This window comes from Coffea arabica, chromosome 6c (assembly GCF_036785885.1).
Source record: "Coffea arabica cultivar ET-39 chromosome 6c, Coffea Arabica ET-39 HiFi, whole genome shotgun sequence".
Lineage (NCBI taxonomy): Eukaryota > Viridiplantae > Streptophyta > Magnoliopsida > Gentianales > Rubiaceae > Coffea > Coffea arabica.
In genome coordinates this window covers 63,541,605-63,555,371 of record NC_092320.1, presented here as the reverse complement: position 1 = coordinate 63,555,371, position 13,767 = coordinate 63,541,605, and the positions used below count along the sequence as shown (strand labels likewise).

Here is a 13,767-nt window from a genome sequence, read left to right as displayed (position 1 = left end):
GTTATGAATATTTATCAAACAGTATAAATAGATTCAGCATTAAGATTCAGACATTCATATATCTCTTTTCAGTACTTAAAATTCAGCAAATTAATTATTTCAGTATTCAGAATTCAGAGTTCAGAATTCAGAATTCAGATTCAGTGTTATCAAATGGAGCCTTACTAACTCTTAATTCACAAAACTCCCGAATAAATAACGTGTATTTGCCGTGAACTTTGTCAGTTGTCTAGACTCCAAATTCTAAGGAACAAAATAGCAATTTAAGGGGTTTAGAAGAATCTTTCTTGATACAATGGAGGAAGAACGAGGAGGGTGGAGCATTTGTTTTTCGTTCCTACAAGCCAGACATTATAACTTACCCATGCCAAGGGGTACCTGCACCCAGAGGTTTCCAAGTACCTTTCCAATGGGGAAATATGTGGTTTATTTCTTTTACTGTTTTCCCTATCCGCAGCAACCCTACCTACTTGCACACCTGATCTTTCATAATCATCTAGTCTCTAGGGTTGCGAGCAAATGAGTTGAGTTTCTCTATACTCAACTCGAATTCGATAGCTTAGTTTGGTCGTCTCGAGTTTGAGTCGAGTTTTGACCGAGAGTATTTCTGAGTGCTCGCAAATGCCTTGATAAAATAATTATTTTATCATTTTTTATTAAGAAAATGAAATTTTATTCATTTTTAATAATAATATAATAATTTATAAAAAATGATTCAATGATAATTATTATTATTTATTAAGAAAAATAAATATTTTTATTCATTTTTAAAAATTTAAAATAATTATTTTTTTAATTTTTTAAGTTTGAGTAGGCTCGAGTTCAAGATTGATAAAATTAAATGAAGGTTCGACTCGATTAGATCAAAATGACTTGATTCAACTCGTTTTCAGCTCTACTAGACTCTCATTCAGGCTGTTACTCATTCCCATGAAATTATGGTTAAGAATTTAAGTGGCCTTTTTAAATGTTTAAAGAAATTTAGATGCCAAAGCAGCAAGGATAATGTTTTACTCATCATGTTACACCTTAACCAATTACTTTCTTCTTCTTTATTTTTTCCTTTTTTTTCTTATGACGTAATGACCTTAGTGGCATCAATAATTAACATTCTAGAATCCAGACCCCACGATCCAATCATGCATGATAAAGTAGCTTGAATTAATATAATGGATTTTTCATAGTCGGTTCTTTTTCTTTTTTTTTTTTTTTTTTTTGCATTGTTACTTCATCAGTTGATTAATTACTGGTCCTGTTTGCTTGTGGATCGAGAAGCTGCAGTATTAACAAGATGAAAAGTCTACCTGTTACCAGTTTGATTAGTAGGAAAAGACAAAAAATTGCACGAAGATCATGATTACCATAAATCCTGTGTCATCTCTGATAGCAAGAAACGGATCCTTAACAAGCCAACTCTAAACTAAAATCAAGAGAGCAGGTTAATTAGAAAAACTGCAGGGGGATTTCGACCATACATCTGAAGATGTTTAAAACAGCAGCAATATAATGGCACTAGACAAGCGAATACTTTAACAAGGTATGCTTATGGAAACTGTTTGATGAATCAAACTGTACATATGTTTGTTCGGTAGGGAAAGCGAACACTTCAAGATTCTTTGTCTATATGTCTTATCTGCACGCTAGAGCACAGTCTGGTCCAGTACTCTTATCCAGTGCATGACTGGAAGACCGTGGCTCTTATCTTTCTCAACTCTGTTTAATTTGTTCTCTTTTTTTTTTTTTTTAATATATTTGTTCCTCTCTCAAAAAGCGTTCTTTACGAGAAAGTTGGAGTACGTAATAATTTTGCAAAAATTTTCCTCAACGGAAGCAATGTAGCCTTAGAAGAGACTTGGATGATTATAAATGTAGATATCTACCAAGATTTGTTATTCTTTTCTTATTAATGAGTTTCCAAGATAAACTACTGTTTCTACACAATTAAGAGTTCTCAGTTGCTTGAAAGTGTATAGTTGCTTAGAGTATATACATATATATAGCTCCTTGAATGAGCCTGTATATATATCCTTGGTACTGTTCAATCTTTAACTAACTAAAAAGATACACAGATGGAGTGAAAGTTGTTCTCTTTTCTTTTTTCCCCCACCTTGGGATATATGTTTCCACTGATTTTATGCCATGCAAACAATGGAAACGAAACAATTTCCTTGTAGAAATGATACACTATTTACGGTATCCCTTTTTCTTTTCTTTTCTTTTCTTTTCTTTTTTTGGGGTCAATTTTGGGTTCAGAAGATGTGCTACACCAGGAAAGCCAACAATCAAGACAAAGCCACCACATAGTAATCAAGCGCAGGCTTCAAATACGAAGAGTAGCAAAGAGGAAATTACTACTAGTTTGAAGAGGACTAAGGATGACAGTAAACCTCTTAAGAGATGATGATGATGATGATGATACCGCCATAGAAATTAATAAGAAGGAAACTAATTGTAATGTGGTTTTGCCTTCTTTTGTTGGGATCATGTATCCCTCCTTGTCCAGACGCCCTTGCAAGCAGCTCCACTAAATCATCAGAAACTAGTCGTCCTCCTCTATTCCAAGAAAATTACACCCAAAGAAAAAATGTTATCCTGAGAGTTGTAATTTTGTTGAATGATCATGTTTTCCCATCCTCTATTGTATCTGCTACTCTTGAATGACTTGATTGAATGAAAATGCTTGTTGAAAAAACTCACAAAAGATCTGCCTGTGATAGAATTCTGTCGACATTTATTCATCACGATCTGCGAAGTTCCTAATAAATATTTGGAAGGAGATCGACCCTTTTCTCAATTTTCCTCCTAGTAGACAACAAAAAAGGGAAAATTAAATCTCCTGTTTTGCCACTTTTGTCTCACTTGTATACAAGGGATGAGGAGGGCATGGATGCATGACCAAATGCTTGAGTGGTTAAACTGCTTCAGCATTAATATCTGTAATACATAAAGGGACGATCACATGTGAGGCATATTTCTTCTAAGAGTGACTATACATTGGGTTCAATGGAAATAGAATAAGCTGTATCTGCATTGTATTGACTATTGGCTTTTCAAACACAAATTTTATAAATCTAGGCAGTCTTGCCAAGATACGCACTTGCAAGCCTTATTCAGCATTAGAGAGGAGACACCATCGTAACGATACTGGCTGGATTTGTATTACAACGTGTACATCAAAAAACGGTTGTTGGACTTGAATCGGATAAGCTGATCTGACCATAAACCAGCCTTCTTCTCGAGTTATGATACTTGTTGGATAATTGATGACAGGGGAGGAGGAATGGAAGATGGGAAAGAGGGCACTGGGAAAAGGAAGAAGGTAGCACCGTAATGAGTTACAATTGACATTAAAGAAGTCTTTCTTTAAAGCAGATATCTGTCCATGAATACAGAAATTGACTACAAGAATTTGGATAAAAAAAAAAAAAAAGTCACCCGTAGCATAGCTATCCTGCCAAAAAGCCCATTGTGGTTTCAAATTATGTGTTAGTATCTCACGGTTTGAAGTATTTTGAAACAATGACGGAAATCATTAAAAAAAAGTTCTAAGTAAAATGATAGACATACTGTAATAATATAAGCAAAAAATAGTTGAAGAGTTTCATCATTTTCATTCACTAATAATATAAGCAAAAATCGTCAGTTTCTACAAGTTTGAGGCAAAGTTGAAGAAGATCCATGGCAATTTTGTTAAAGTTTGAGAGGCAAAATAGGTATATCAAGTTAAATTTGTCTTAGAAAATTAGGCCTTGTTTGGATTGCGGTTTTTCGTCGGAAAATTACGTCGTTTTCCGTAATCACATTTCCCTATTACCTTTTTTCCTCACATACATCAAATCGCTACAGTAATTTTTCAATGAAAAATGCAATACAAACACAATTTTCAGAAGAATCACTTGCAGTTCCAGCACGTTTACATCAAACGCGTTAGATTTAACGATTTTCATCAATTTTTCACTTTACTTTAAACCATAAGAGTACCGGCGTGTATGATTTAAAGCTAAGGGGGGGGGGGGGTTTGGTGTAATAGCTATATCATAGGGGATTGTTTTATTTTTTACCCAAAGAATTTTAATGAGGTAGAAGACTCATCAAGTGCCAAGCTTAATCCCTACCAGTTTGGTTTGCATTATATGTTGTCTTGTTCTATATCTCTTATCCATTCAATTGGAATTGAAGCAAGCACCCTCTTGATCGAGATCCTACTCCTCTTACTGCAAGCTCCAATTCAGGACCTGATGAAACGGCGATCTTGTCTTTAGATCCCATTCCATCTGCATTTGATACCACTGAGGGAAGAATAATTCACACTTTGCCCTGTTATCGTACCTCTAGTAGAACCTAACCATTAAAACTTCATCGGAAAATGGCCCTATTAGGTTGGAATTTTTTTGCTCATTAACTTTCTGTCCAAGAAACATGTAGGCACTTGATTAGCAATAATAGAATGAGAAATAACTAATAGTTAGAATGACCGAAAACCCATGCCAATTCACACAAATAAAACGATAATCCACCTAAATTGAAGTTTATGCCAGTGTCACAATTAGCATGGCACCTTTATAGTTGTTATAGAGATACAGATAATATTTGTATCACATCGAATAGAAGGTAATGATGGCCCGCGCTGGGTTGGTCTGCTGGTGAAAGTAGCCTCCTTAGGTGAGTTTCATCTGGGTTCGACTCCGGATAGCAACCCAATTGTTATCTTCTTCAACATCGGTCGGGCCCGCTTTGCAGGAGCACTGTGGGATTAGTCGGGTGTAGACCCGGATACCCACTGACAAAAAAAAAAAAAAAAGAATAGAAGGTAATGATGATGGTAGGGAGGCCGTTGGATGAGTCTAGCAAATCATAGGGGTGGTCAGTGGTAATTCAAAAACTAGAGGAGGAGCTAGAGGTATATGCCGGAAAAGGAGGTCCAAGACCAAAATTTTGCATAGGTTTGATCTGCACGACGTCGTTCCACCGTTCATTGGCACCCAGTCTCTAAAACCCTTCTAAACCCTCTGCAACCCTGCTGGTGAAGGTAGCCTCCTTAGGTGAGTTTCATCTGGGTTCGATTCCGGATAGCAACCCAATTGTTATCTTCTTCAACATCGGTCGGGCCCGCTTTGCAGGAGCACTGTGGGATTAGTCGGGTGTAGACCCGGATACCCACTGACAAAAAAAAAAAAAAAGAATAGAAGGTAATGATGATGGTAGGGAGGCCGTTGGATGAGTCTAGCAAATCATAGGGGTGGTCAGTGGTAATTCAAAAACTAGAGGAGGAGCTAGAGGTATATGCCGGAAAAGGAGGTCCAAGACCAAAATTTTGCATAGGTTTGATCTGCACGACGTCGTTCCACCGTTCATTGGCACCCAGTCTCTAAAACCCTTCTAAACCCTCTCCAACCGCCAGTCACCTTCTCAATCCACAGGACAGGAGGGATTTCTACTGTAACTAGTAAGTGGTGACCATCACCAAAGCTCAAAGTTATTAGCAATTTTTTTTTTGGGAAGCAGAATAGGAAAGCAGAAATTGAGGGAAAACCCTAGTTCATATTTTCGTAGAAGGATTCCGGGGAGAAAATGGCGAAGAAATCTCCGAACAAGAAATCATCTAAGAAGCCGTCTTTGATAAATCTTCAGAAGCCATCAAAGAAATCCTTCAAATCAAAACCACCTAGAGACGGCGGCAAAGGCACCAAAACCGAATTGGGCGACCCCGTTTTGTCTCATCAACAAAAGCAAGCTTCACTTGCCCTGCAACTCGAAGATGATGTCCCCGACTTCCCCAGAGGTGCCCCATTTAATTTCTCTGTGTAATTTTAACATCAATGCGATTGAACCTTCAACATAGTTCTCCAATTATTGACGAATATATTTACATTTACAAGTTCTTGCGTATTAGCTCTAGGGCATGATTATCAACGTTTTCCAAGTTTATGCTTTAACCATTAACGAAAGGAAAAGACTTCATTTTTTTTTGGGTTCTTTGTTAACAAAAAAAGATTGTAATCTAAGTTGGTGGAGTTATTTTAACTGCATTTTAGGAGCTTCCTTTTATTTACCTCTGTATTTGCTCTTGAAGAACATGACCATTTTCTCCTTTTGTGTTTGGTTGTTGATACTTTTGGACGTTTTTTGTGTTTTTGAAGGTGGAGGTAGTTCACTGAGTAAACAGGAGCTGGAGGACGTGAGAGCAGAGGTAGATGCAGAGTTTGAGGCAGAGGAGAGAGTTTCGAAGAAGAAGAACAAAAGGGCAAAGCGGTTGGAATGGAGAAGCCAATCGGCAGAAGATGATATGGGCTCCCTTTTTGGTGATGCATTCACCGGAAAGTTGCCTAGGTTTGCAAATAAGATCACTTTGAAGGTACGAGGTTATTTATTTTGAGTGTTTTTTCTTTCTCCTTTTCTTTTCTAGGTTGAATTTTAATCAGTTTGTTTCTTGTAAAATTGGAATTGCAATCTGAAAACCTTTATCAGCTTACTTGTGTCAAAAAGCTTTACGTACTTTTCAGCTGGTTGAGGAGAATGATCATGTGTGAGCTTAAATGCTGAAAATATGGTAGCTTTCTTTAATATTGTGAAAATGTAGTTTTTTAGGGAAAAAAATAACGATGTTAGTTTAATTGAATCTTCATTTTGACTGTTTCATTGTTTTTTTGGGTCTTGATGATTTAGTCGTAAAGTTGTTAGTAAAATTGAATTTTTCTTCTGCGTGTCATGTTTTTTCAGAATATTTCTCCTGGCATGAAGCTTTGGGGCGTAATTTCAGAGGTAAATCAGAAAGATGTTGTGGTTAGTCTTCCAGGGGGTTTGCGTGGGTTAGTTCGTGCGAGTGAAGCATTTGATCCTCTTCCAAATGATGGAGTAAAAGGGGTATTCTACTTGTTTGCAGAATTATCATTCTTTTGATGCCTTATTGTTTTATTATAGATTCATGCTTAAGTGAATGTATATCTGCAAGACTTAACGTATTTTTGGTTCTTTCTAGAGTATATCAGTTAATTATTTTTATTTTTTTTCCAGGATAAGGAAAGTAATTTTCTTTCAAGCATATATCATGTTGGGCAGCTTGTCTCGTGCATTGTGCAACAAGTGGATGATGAGAAGAAAGAAACTGGGAAAAGAAGAATTTGGCTTTCCCTTCGTCTTTCTTTACTGCACAAAGGCTTGACAATGGATATTATTCAAGAAGGAATGGTATGCAGCTTCAAGTTCGGTTCTTTGTTCTTTTCTTTTCTTTTTGATTAATCGTTTAGATTAAATTTCATTAGTCAGGTGAAAAGTGTTTTATTTCCTTTATGGTTTGAAGTTTCTTGCTTGATTTGCTGGAAGAGAGATTTAACAGCTAAAATGTTATAATTGTAATAATTAATTTAATGAGTTATGTATCTTTTTTAAACTCTGGCAATACATTTTTTAAGGGTTGCCAACTCAGATGTAATTAAAAAATGATGTTTCTAACAGTTAATAGCTAATAAACTGAGTGGTGCGTCACTTTGGAGAACTTACACACCACAAACTTGCATATGTGATGATCTGATATGTTTTACTTTTTCTGTTTACTTTTGACCAACCATGCTGCTATGAACATTGGTAGGAAAACAGTATGCTGCTTTATTTCAGGGATATAGAGATTTTCTTGCCTCAGAGTTAATCATCTTGATATTCTTATGTTTTGAAATTGTAGAGAAGCAATTCCATGTATGGGTGATGATCTCCTTTGATGCAACTTAGTATCTTTTCAGCTGATAAAGTACCGGGTTTGCTTTTGGGGAAAGGGGGGCAGGTATGGGAAGTTGTATGCTAGCCTATGAAGAAAGAATGCCATTTCCCATTGAATTGTTTGGTTTGACAGAAAGAAAGTCTGAGTGGTACACTATGTCCAATCACAAGCAGCCTGAGTAGGGACAAACTGTTTTAGTGATTTGAGATGAGAATGTGTTGAACTGAGCTTCAAGAGAGAAACACATCCTTTCCTCCTCCCTGTAAATTTCAGCTTTTAATTGGTCTTTTATGGTGTTTAGTTTCTACAGTTATCACCAATGTTTTACAGTACTCCCATTTCCATCTTTTCAAATTTTTTTAGCATGCACATGCTTTTGAAAAGTTTGGAAGTTTTTGAACATGTTACTTGATGTGATTGAAGTAATTTTTGGAGCCAATTTATGCACTATCAGTTAGCTTGACTATAGTAAGCTCAAAATTGTCAGGTTCTTGGACTTCATTTATGGCCTTTTAGTAGAAGATGGTCTTAGAAGTATCATTGTTAATTCATGACATTGTTGGCATTTTATTGAACAAAATTCATGGTGACTAATTTGAATAATGGATTAGGAATTCTGTTACGACTCTTTCTTCGTTATCAGTCTGTCAGCTATACAAGATTTACAGGCATGTGAAGATCTAACCTTTTTCAATTGACAAGATAAGCAGTTGTTTCAGTCCTACTCCATTTCTTTCTTGATCAGTAAATGATTCTTATACTCAGAACTTTTCCCCTTCTACCATGTTTATACAATTATAGAATGAGTTTAGATAAAAAAAAAACCATCCAATAGTGTGTGCAGGTAGGAATCATCCATTTAGGTCTCTTCCAGTCTCTGAAAAGTTATTCTGTTCCTTGTATTCCAATTTGCTCAGAAAATGAACGTTTAGTTTCCAGTATGCTTTCCCTGTATTCACACCTAACTCCCTTGACTTCTCCAACATAGAATAACATCTAACAGTCTTCTTGGCATAACCTTTATTAGACATCTAACTCCAATGGATCTTTCGTGTGGAAAGCTGGAATTTCATTTGCTAATCCCAACCTTTGAGTGCTTGCTCTGAACTAATATCTTTTTCCATGCATGTTTGTGTTAGAAATTCTTTCTCTGGCGACATTAAAATATCCAGTCTGGTTTATCTTAAGAGGCAGTTTTCACGTTTGATCACTTTGCAAATATTATATCCCTCCCCTGATTCTGTGCCGTAAATGCTGAAGATTTAATATTTCTCTTCCTGTGTGATGTGCAGGTTCTTAGTGCATACATAAAAAGCATTGAAGACCATGGTTATACACTTAATTTTGGATTTGGTTCCTTTACTGGATTCATGCCCGAAAGCCGCCAATCTGGTAAACTGGAGACCACTAATGTTTGACTAAATCTTTTTTACTTCTGTACCCCCCAATAAAAAAATCTTTTAATGCTGCCCAACTTTGTGTAGAAGTCAGTGGATATGGGCAAGTCAGTCCTGACAAAAAAAAACACAGTTTGCTTTTACAATTTGGCTTGTGTACGCTAGGTCATCATGCGGACATATATCAGTTCTTTCAGCAAGATCTACTTTGTGTCAGAAAATAATGGTATCAATGGTACTTTTGATAGAAAAATAGTATGATGCTTTTCGTTCCAGCATATTAATTCCATATTCAGTTATCAGACTTATATCAGTCCATGGATATTTGAAAGGGTGAGATTTGGGGTACACCAGAGGCATATATTTTATCAGCTTTTGCATCAGAAATCCTAATTGACGTTATTGAAGTATTCCCCTTATATTCTTTCTTTGTCATCAGGTTGTTTGCAGAAAACCATATTTAGATTTCTTTGAGTGCTATAAATTTCAAGGTCTTCGTTGCCCTGTAATTGAATAAGTCAAATATGTTTTAACAAGAAAGGAAACCCTTTATTAGTGTTTGGAAACATACGTGAATAGAGTTTGAAATTGCCTTTTTCTTTTTAATCTTCATGACAGAAAGAAAGGACACAGAAGTGAAAGTTGGGCAGCTTATTCAAGGGGTCGTTAAAAGCATTGACAAAACTCGAAAATTGCTTTACATGAGCTCTGATTCTGATATGGTGTCAAAATGTGTGGTAAGTTTATAGTTGCTGTAAACTGAAATTTCCATGTTTTTGCTGCTCGGATATTTTGTTGTTTAACTTGTAATTTTTCACTCTATACAGACCAAGGACCTTAAAGGTATTTCAATTGATCTTCTCGTTCCAGGCATGATGGTTGATGCTCGTGTTCGGTCATCCCTTGAAAATGGCATCATGTTATCATTCCTCACATACTTCACGGGAACTGTAAGTCTTGCAGGGTAGTTTTGTCTATAAAATCTAATATCTTGATGAGAAGACTTTCTTTATGATTTTCTGACTTGTGACAATCCATATTTGTTCTACAGGTAGATATATTTAACTTAAGTGAGACTTTTCCCTCTGCTAACTGGAAAGATTATTACACTCAAGGCAAGAAGGTAATTAACATAAATTTTGATCTTCATGTTGAGAATACATTTTGTATCTGCTTTCCAATTACGATTTGTTGAAAGATCCTAGAAGTTTCGTACCTTAAAATTTCACTATTGGCCCATCACACATTTAAGTTATTTATCCTTCTTGCTGTTGGCTCTTCGCATCAATGTTAGGTAATAAGTATGGTGCCACTTTATACGTGTACATGTCTATTTCCTCTGTATTTTTTTTGATTTTGCCGTTTACGGCATACGCTGATCTTCTTAGCCAAATAGACAACTTCTTTTGCCGTATGGTGAAATAACCTGAAAACTGGTTTCCTCTCATTTTGTGTTTTACTCTGCTGTTATTTTCTATTCTGAAATGCTTACAAACTTCTTCTTGTATTAAGAACTTCTTCTCTTGGTATAGGTCAACGCTCGGATATTATTTATAGATCCTACAACTAGAGCTGTTGGTTTGACTCTGAATCCTCACCTAGTTCATAATAGAGCTCCACCTACAGTAAGTTGGATGTCTGGTAGTCCTTCATATTCTTTCAATTATTTCAAGCTGCAGAAAGCATTCTTAGCACAATGCTACCTGCGGATGCTTGTACTTTATATAGCTGTTAACTGCTTGTATGTAGTATTTGTAGGTCATTGCATCCATCACTTGGTTTTTTTTTTTTTTTTAATTTTGCTGGAACATTGACCATTTGAAGTTAATATCTGACACTGCTAACAACTGCAAATTTTGTATGTGTAATGGCTTTTGATGTGCTATTGTAGTTTCATTTGCCTTTTCCCAATTTTTTCCTTTAAATTTTCAAAAACTCTTATGTTTCTCGGTAAACGATGTTTTTGTGCCGTCATACTCATGTCCTATTATCCAACACTGTTAGCATTTTATTATGGTCTAAAACTGGGAAATTGGGTTTTATATGGTTTATACCTAGAATATGCATAGTGTAGCACATTACATTTACTCCCGGAGCTTAGTTTGTCAGTTCATTAATGCTATGGAATTTTTTTCGGTTTTTTTCTTAATATACCATGGCATTGGTCTTTATTCCTAGATTCTATAAGTCTGTGCACTTGTGTTACCCTTGTTATCTTTCTGTGAGGCTTCTGCTGTTTGTGCATTATTCTTGGATCAAGATGCCTCACCCTTGTACAGTGCACAAGTGATTGGTAATTTGATCCTTCCTGAATGTGATGAATTTATTTGCATGTAGCTGGTCCAAACTGGTGATATCTTTGATCAATCGAAAATAATCAGGATTGACAGGGGTTTGGGCCTTTTGCTCGAAATCCCCTCTTCTCCAGTAGCAACCCCTGCGTATGTTAGTGTAAGTTTGCTTGATATTATGAGATTTATTATATCTTGTATCAATACTGCTATGAATGAAGTTTGTTTCTAAAAATTCATGTTTAAAAATTGTTTTCTTGACATAAGTCTATCTCTTATTGTGGTTTTGCATTTTTGAGGATTACAGGTGTCTGATGTTGCTGACAAGGAAATCAAGAAGCTAGAGAAAAATTTCAAAGAGGGAAGTCTTGTGCGAGTTAGAGTGCTTGGACTTAGGCACTTGGAAGGGCTTGCTACTGGGATTCTGAAGGTTGCTGCCACTTCTTCCTTGATATGTATACTGTTATACATTTTTCACTCACCTAATTTTTCATATGGAAATTCCTTCAAGTTAAAATGCCGCTATTAACGTTATACTTGAAACTTTAGACATGGATAACTTATGTTCCAGGATAAGACTCTCCAGGTTTCAATGAAATTTATTTTCTGGTTGAAATTTATGTTGGTATTAATAACCAGCACAGTATTCGGAGTGCGAATTAAGAGAATGCTCGCTATTTGGCTAGTTGTTTCAGTTGAGGAGTGATAAAAGGAATAATGAATTGGGCTTAAGTAGGGAAATTCCAGCGCTGTGGAACCTTCAGAACCCTAGATTATGAAAACTTGACCAAGTCTTTTCGCATGATGTGTATGTGATTCAGCAGCCTCTGATTCAGTTGAGTGGAAATTTTCAGCGAATTCCAAGTAAGAGCATATAGCTAATTTAAACATCCACTGCAGTTAAGCTGCCTTTCCTCCTTTCCTTGAGCAGGCTAGTGCTTTTGAAGGGACAGTCTTTACTCATTCAGATGTCAAGCCTGGAATGGTTGTTAAGGCTAAAGTAATTGCAGTTGACAGCTTTGGTGCCATTGTGCAACTTGGAAGCGGTGTGAAAGCACTTTGTCCTCTTCGACACATGTCTGAGTTTGAGATAACAAAACCTAGAAAAAAGTTCCAGGTTGTCACCAAGCCATTTTTTAGATACTTGTTCACAAGTAATTGCTGATTGTGCATGACGAGGATTTGTTTTTTGCTCATGCTTACCAACTTCTGAGCTTTTTCCACAGGTTGGAGCTGAACTAGTTTTCCGTGTTCTTGGTTGCAAGTCCAAGAGGATCACTGTTACACACAAGAAAACTCTAGTATGTTTGCTCCTGTATATGAGTATTCTTATTTTCTTATGGAATAAATCCTTGTGTTATTCATTATTGTTTCACATCCTCTTATTGAGTGAACACATTTACTTAATTATAATGAATTATTTGAGAGACGACTATTAATTTTTTTACTTGTAGTACCTATAGTACTTTGCTGAACCATTGAATTTGTTCCAAGATACTGTTGTATCTTTAAACATGAAGTTGGCTACATTCCACTGCTCATCTTTTGCATTGGCCTCTTTTTTTTTCCCCCTTTTTTCCCCTGTCCAAAGGTGTTGAGACAATGCCATAACGTGCAAGAAATGAGACTTATCTTATCTTTGTTACATTAGATGGCTTCAATCTTTATATGCATGTGCAGTTGAGAACTTTTTCCCCCTCCATTGGCCTCCTCTATGATTTGGTGGGTGACTAGTTAGTTTTTTTTTTTTTAATGTTTTGTGTTTGTTACTGACCTGCAATGTTCAAGTGCCATTTGTTGCTAACTCATGTATATTTTATGGTATATTATGGTTTATTTCATGATATATGGTTTTCTCGAGTCTGTTATGCTGAGAATTTTTCATCTAGATGTATATGTAAGATGCCACTTAACTCAGTGAAATCTTAATCCACTTATACAGGACAATCTTCGTATGCCTTCTATTTGGATATAAGTATGGATTTGTTTTAACTTGGTTCAGATCCACTCTTCCGTGTGGCTAATATCCTCTTCATTTTTGTTGTTATATGCCACCAGGTGAAGTCAAAGCTTGAAATTCTTAGTTCATATGCCGATGCCATTGAAGGACTAATAACCCATGGATGGATAACAAATATTGAGAACCATGGATGCTTTGTTCGCTTTTACAATGGTGTACAAGGATTTGCACCAAGGTCTGTCCATGGTATCTGGAACTTTTCATTGGAAACTTTTGATTGACGGGATTTCTTTTATGTATTATTATTTGTTAGTTATCTTTGTTGCTGGCTTCATACCATTGCTTGTTGGTCTAATTTGCTATTATCTCCTAGGTTGAGAGATCTGTGTTGTGCGCTTGTCTAGC

The 13,767-nt window shown here is 36.1% G+C and overlaps 1 protein-coding gene across 2 annotated transcripts in view; it reads left to right on the top strand.

Annotated features, from left to right (window-relative positions):
* The first annotated feature begins 5,381 nt into the window (after positions 1–5,381).
* The window catches only part of LOC113691792 (rRNA biogenesis protein RRP5), a 29,506-nt gene continuing 21,120 nt past the window's right edge, over positions 5,382–13,767 (top strand). Inside the window, exons 1-14 of one of the 2 annotated variants that reach the window (XM_027210089.2) lie at positions 5,382–5,782; positions 6,141–6,355; positions 6,721–6,864; positions 7,015–7,188; positions 9,007–9,106; positions 9,730–9,848; positions 9,939–10,061; positions 10,163–10,234; positions 10,644–10,736; positions 11,449–11,562; positions 11,710–11,832; positions 12,334–12,519; positions 12,629–12,703; positions 13,461–13,597. In XM_027210089.2, the coding sequence (XP_027065890.2) occupies positions 5,572–5,782; positions 6,141–6,355; positions 6,721–6,864; positions 7,015–7,188; positions 9,007–9,106; positions 9,730–9,848; positions 9,939–10,061; positions 10,163–10,234; positions 10,644–10,736; positions 11,449–11,562; positions 11,710–11,832; positions 12,334–12,519; positions 12,629–12,703; positions 13,461–13,597 (1,886 nt within the window). In that variant the 5' untranslated portion in view covers positions 5,382–5,571. The remainder of the gene's footprint in view (positions 5,783–6,140; positions 6,356–6,720; positions 6,865–7,014; positions 7,189–9,006; positions 9,107–9,729; positions 9,849–9,938; positions 10,062–10,162; positions 10,235–10,643; positions 10,737–11,448; positions 11,563–11,709; positions 11,833–12,333; positions 12,520–12,628; positions 12,704–13,460; positions 13,598–13,767) is intronic. The other variant, XM_027210090.2, reaches the window with a different exon arrangement.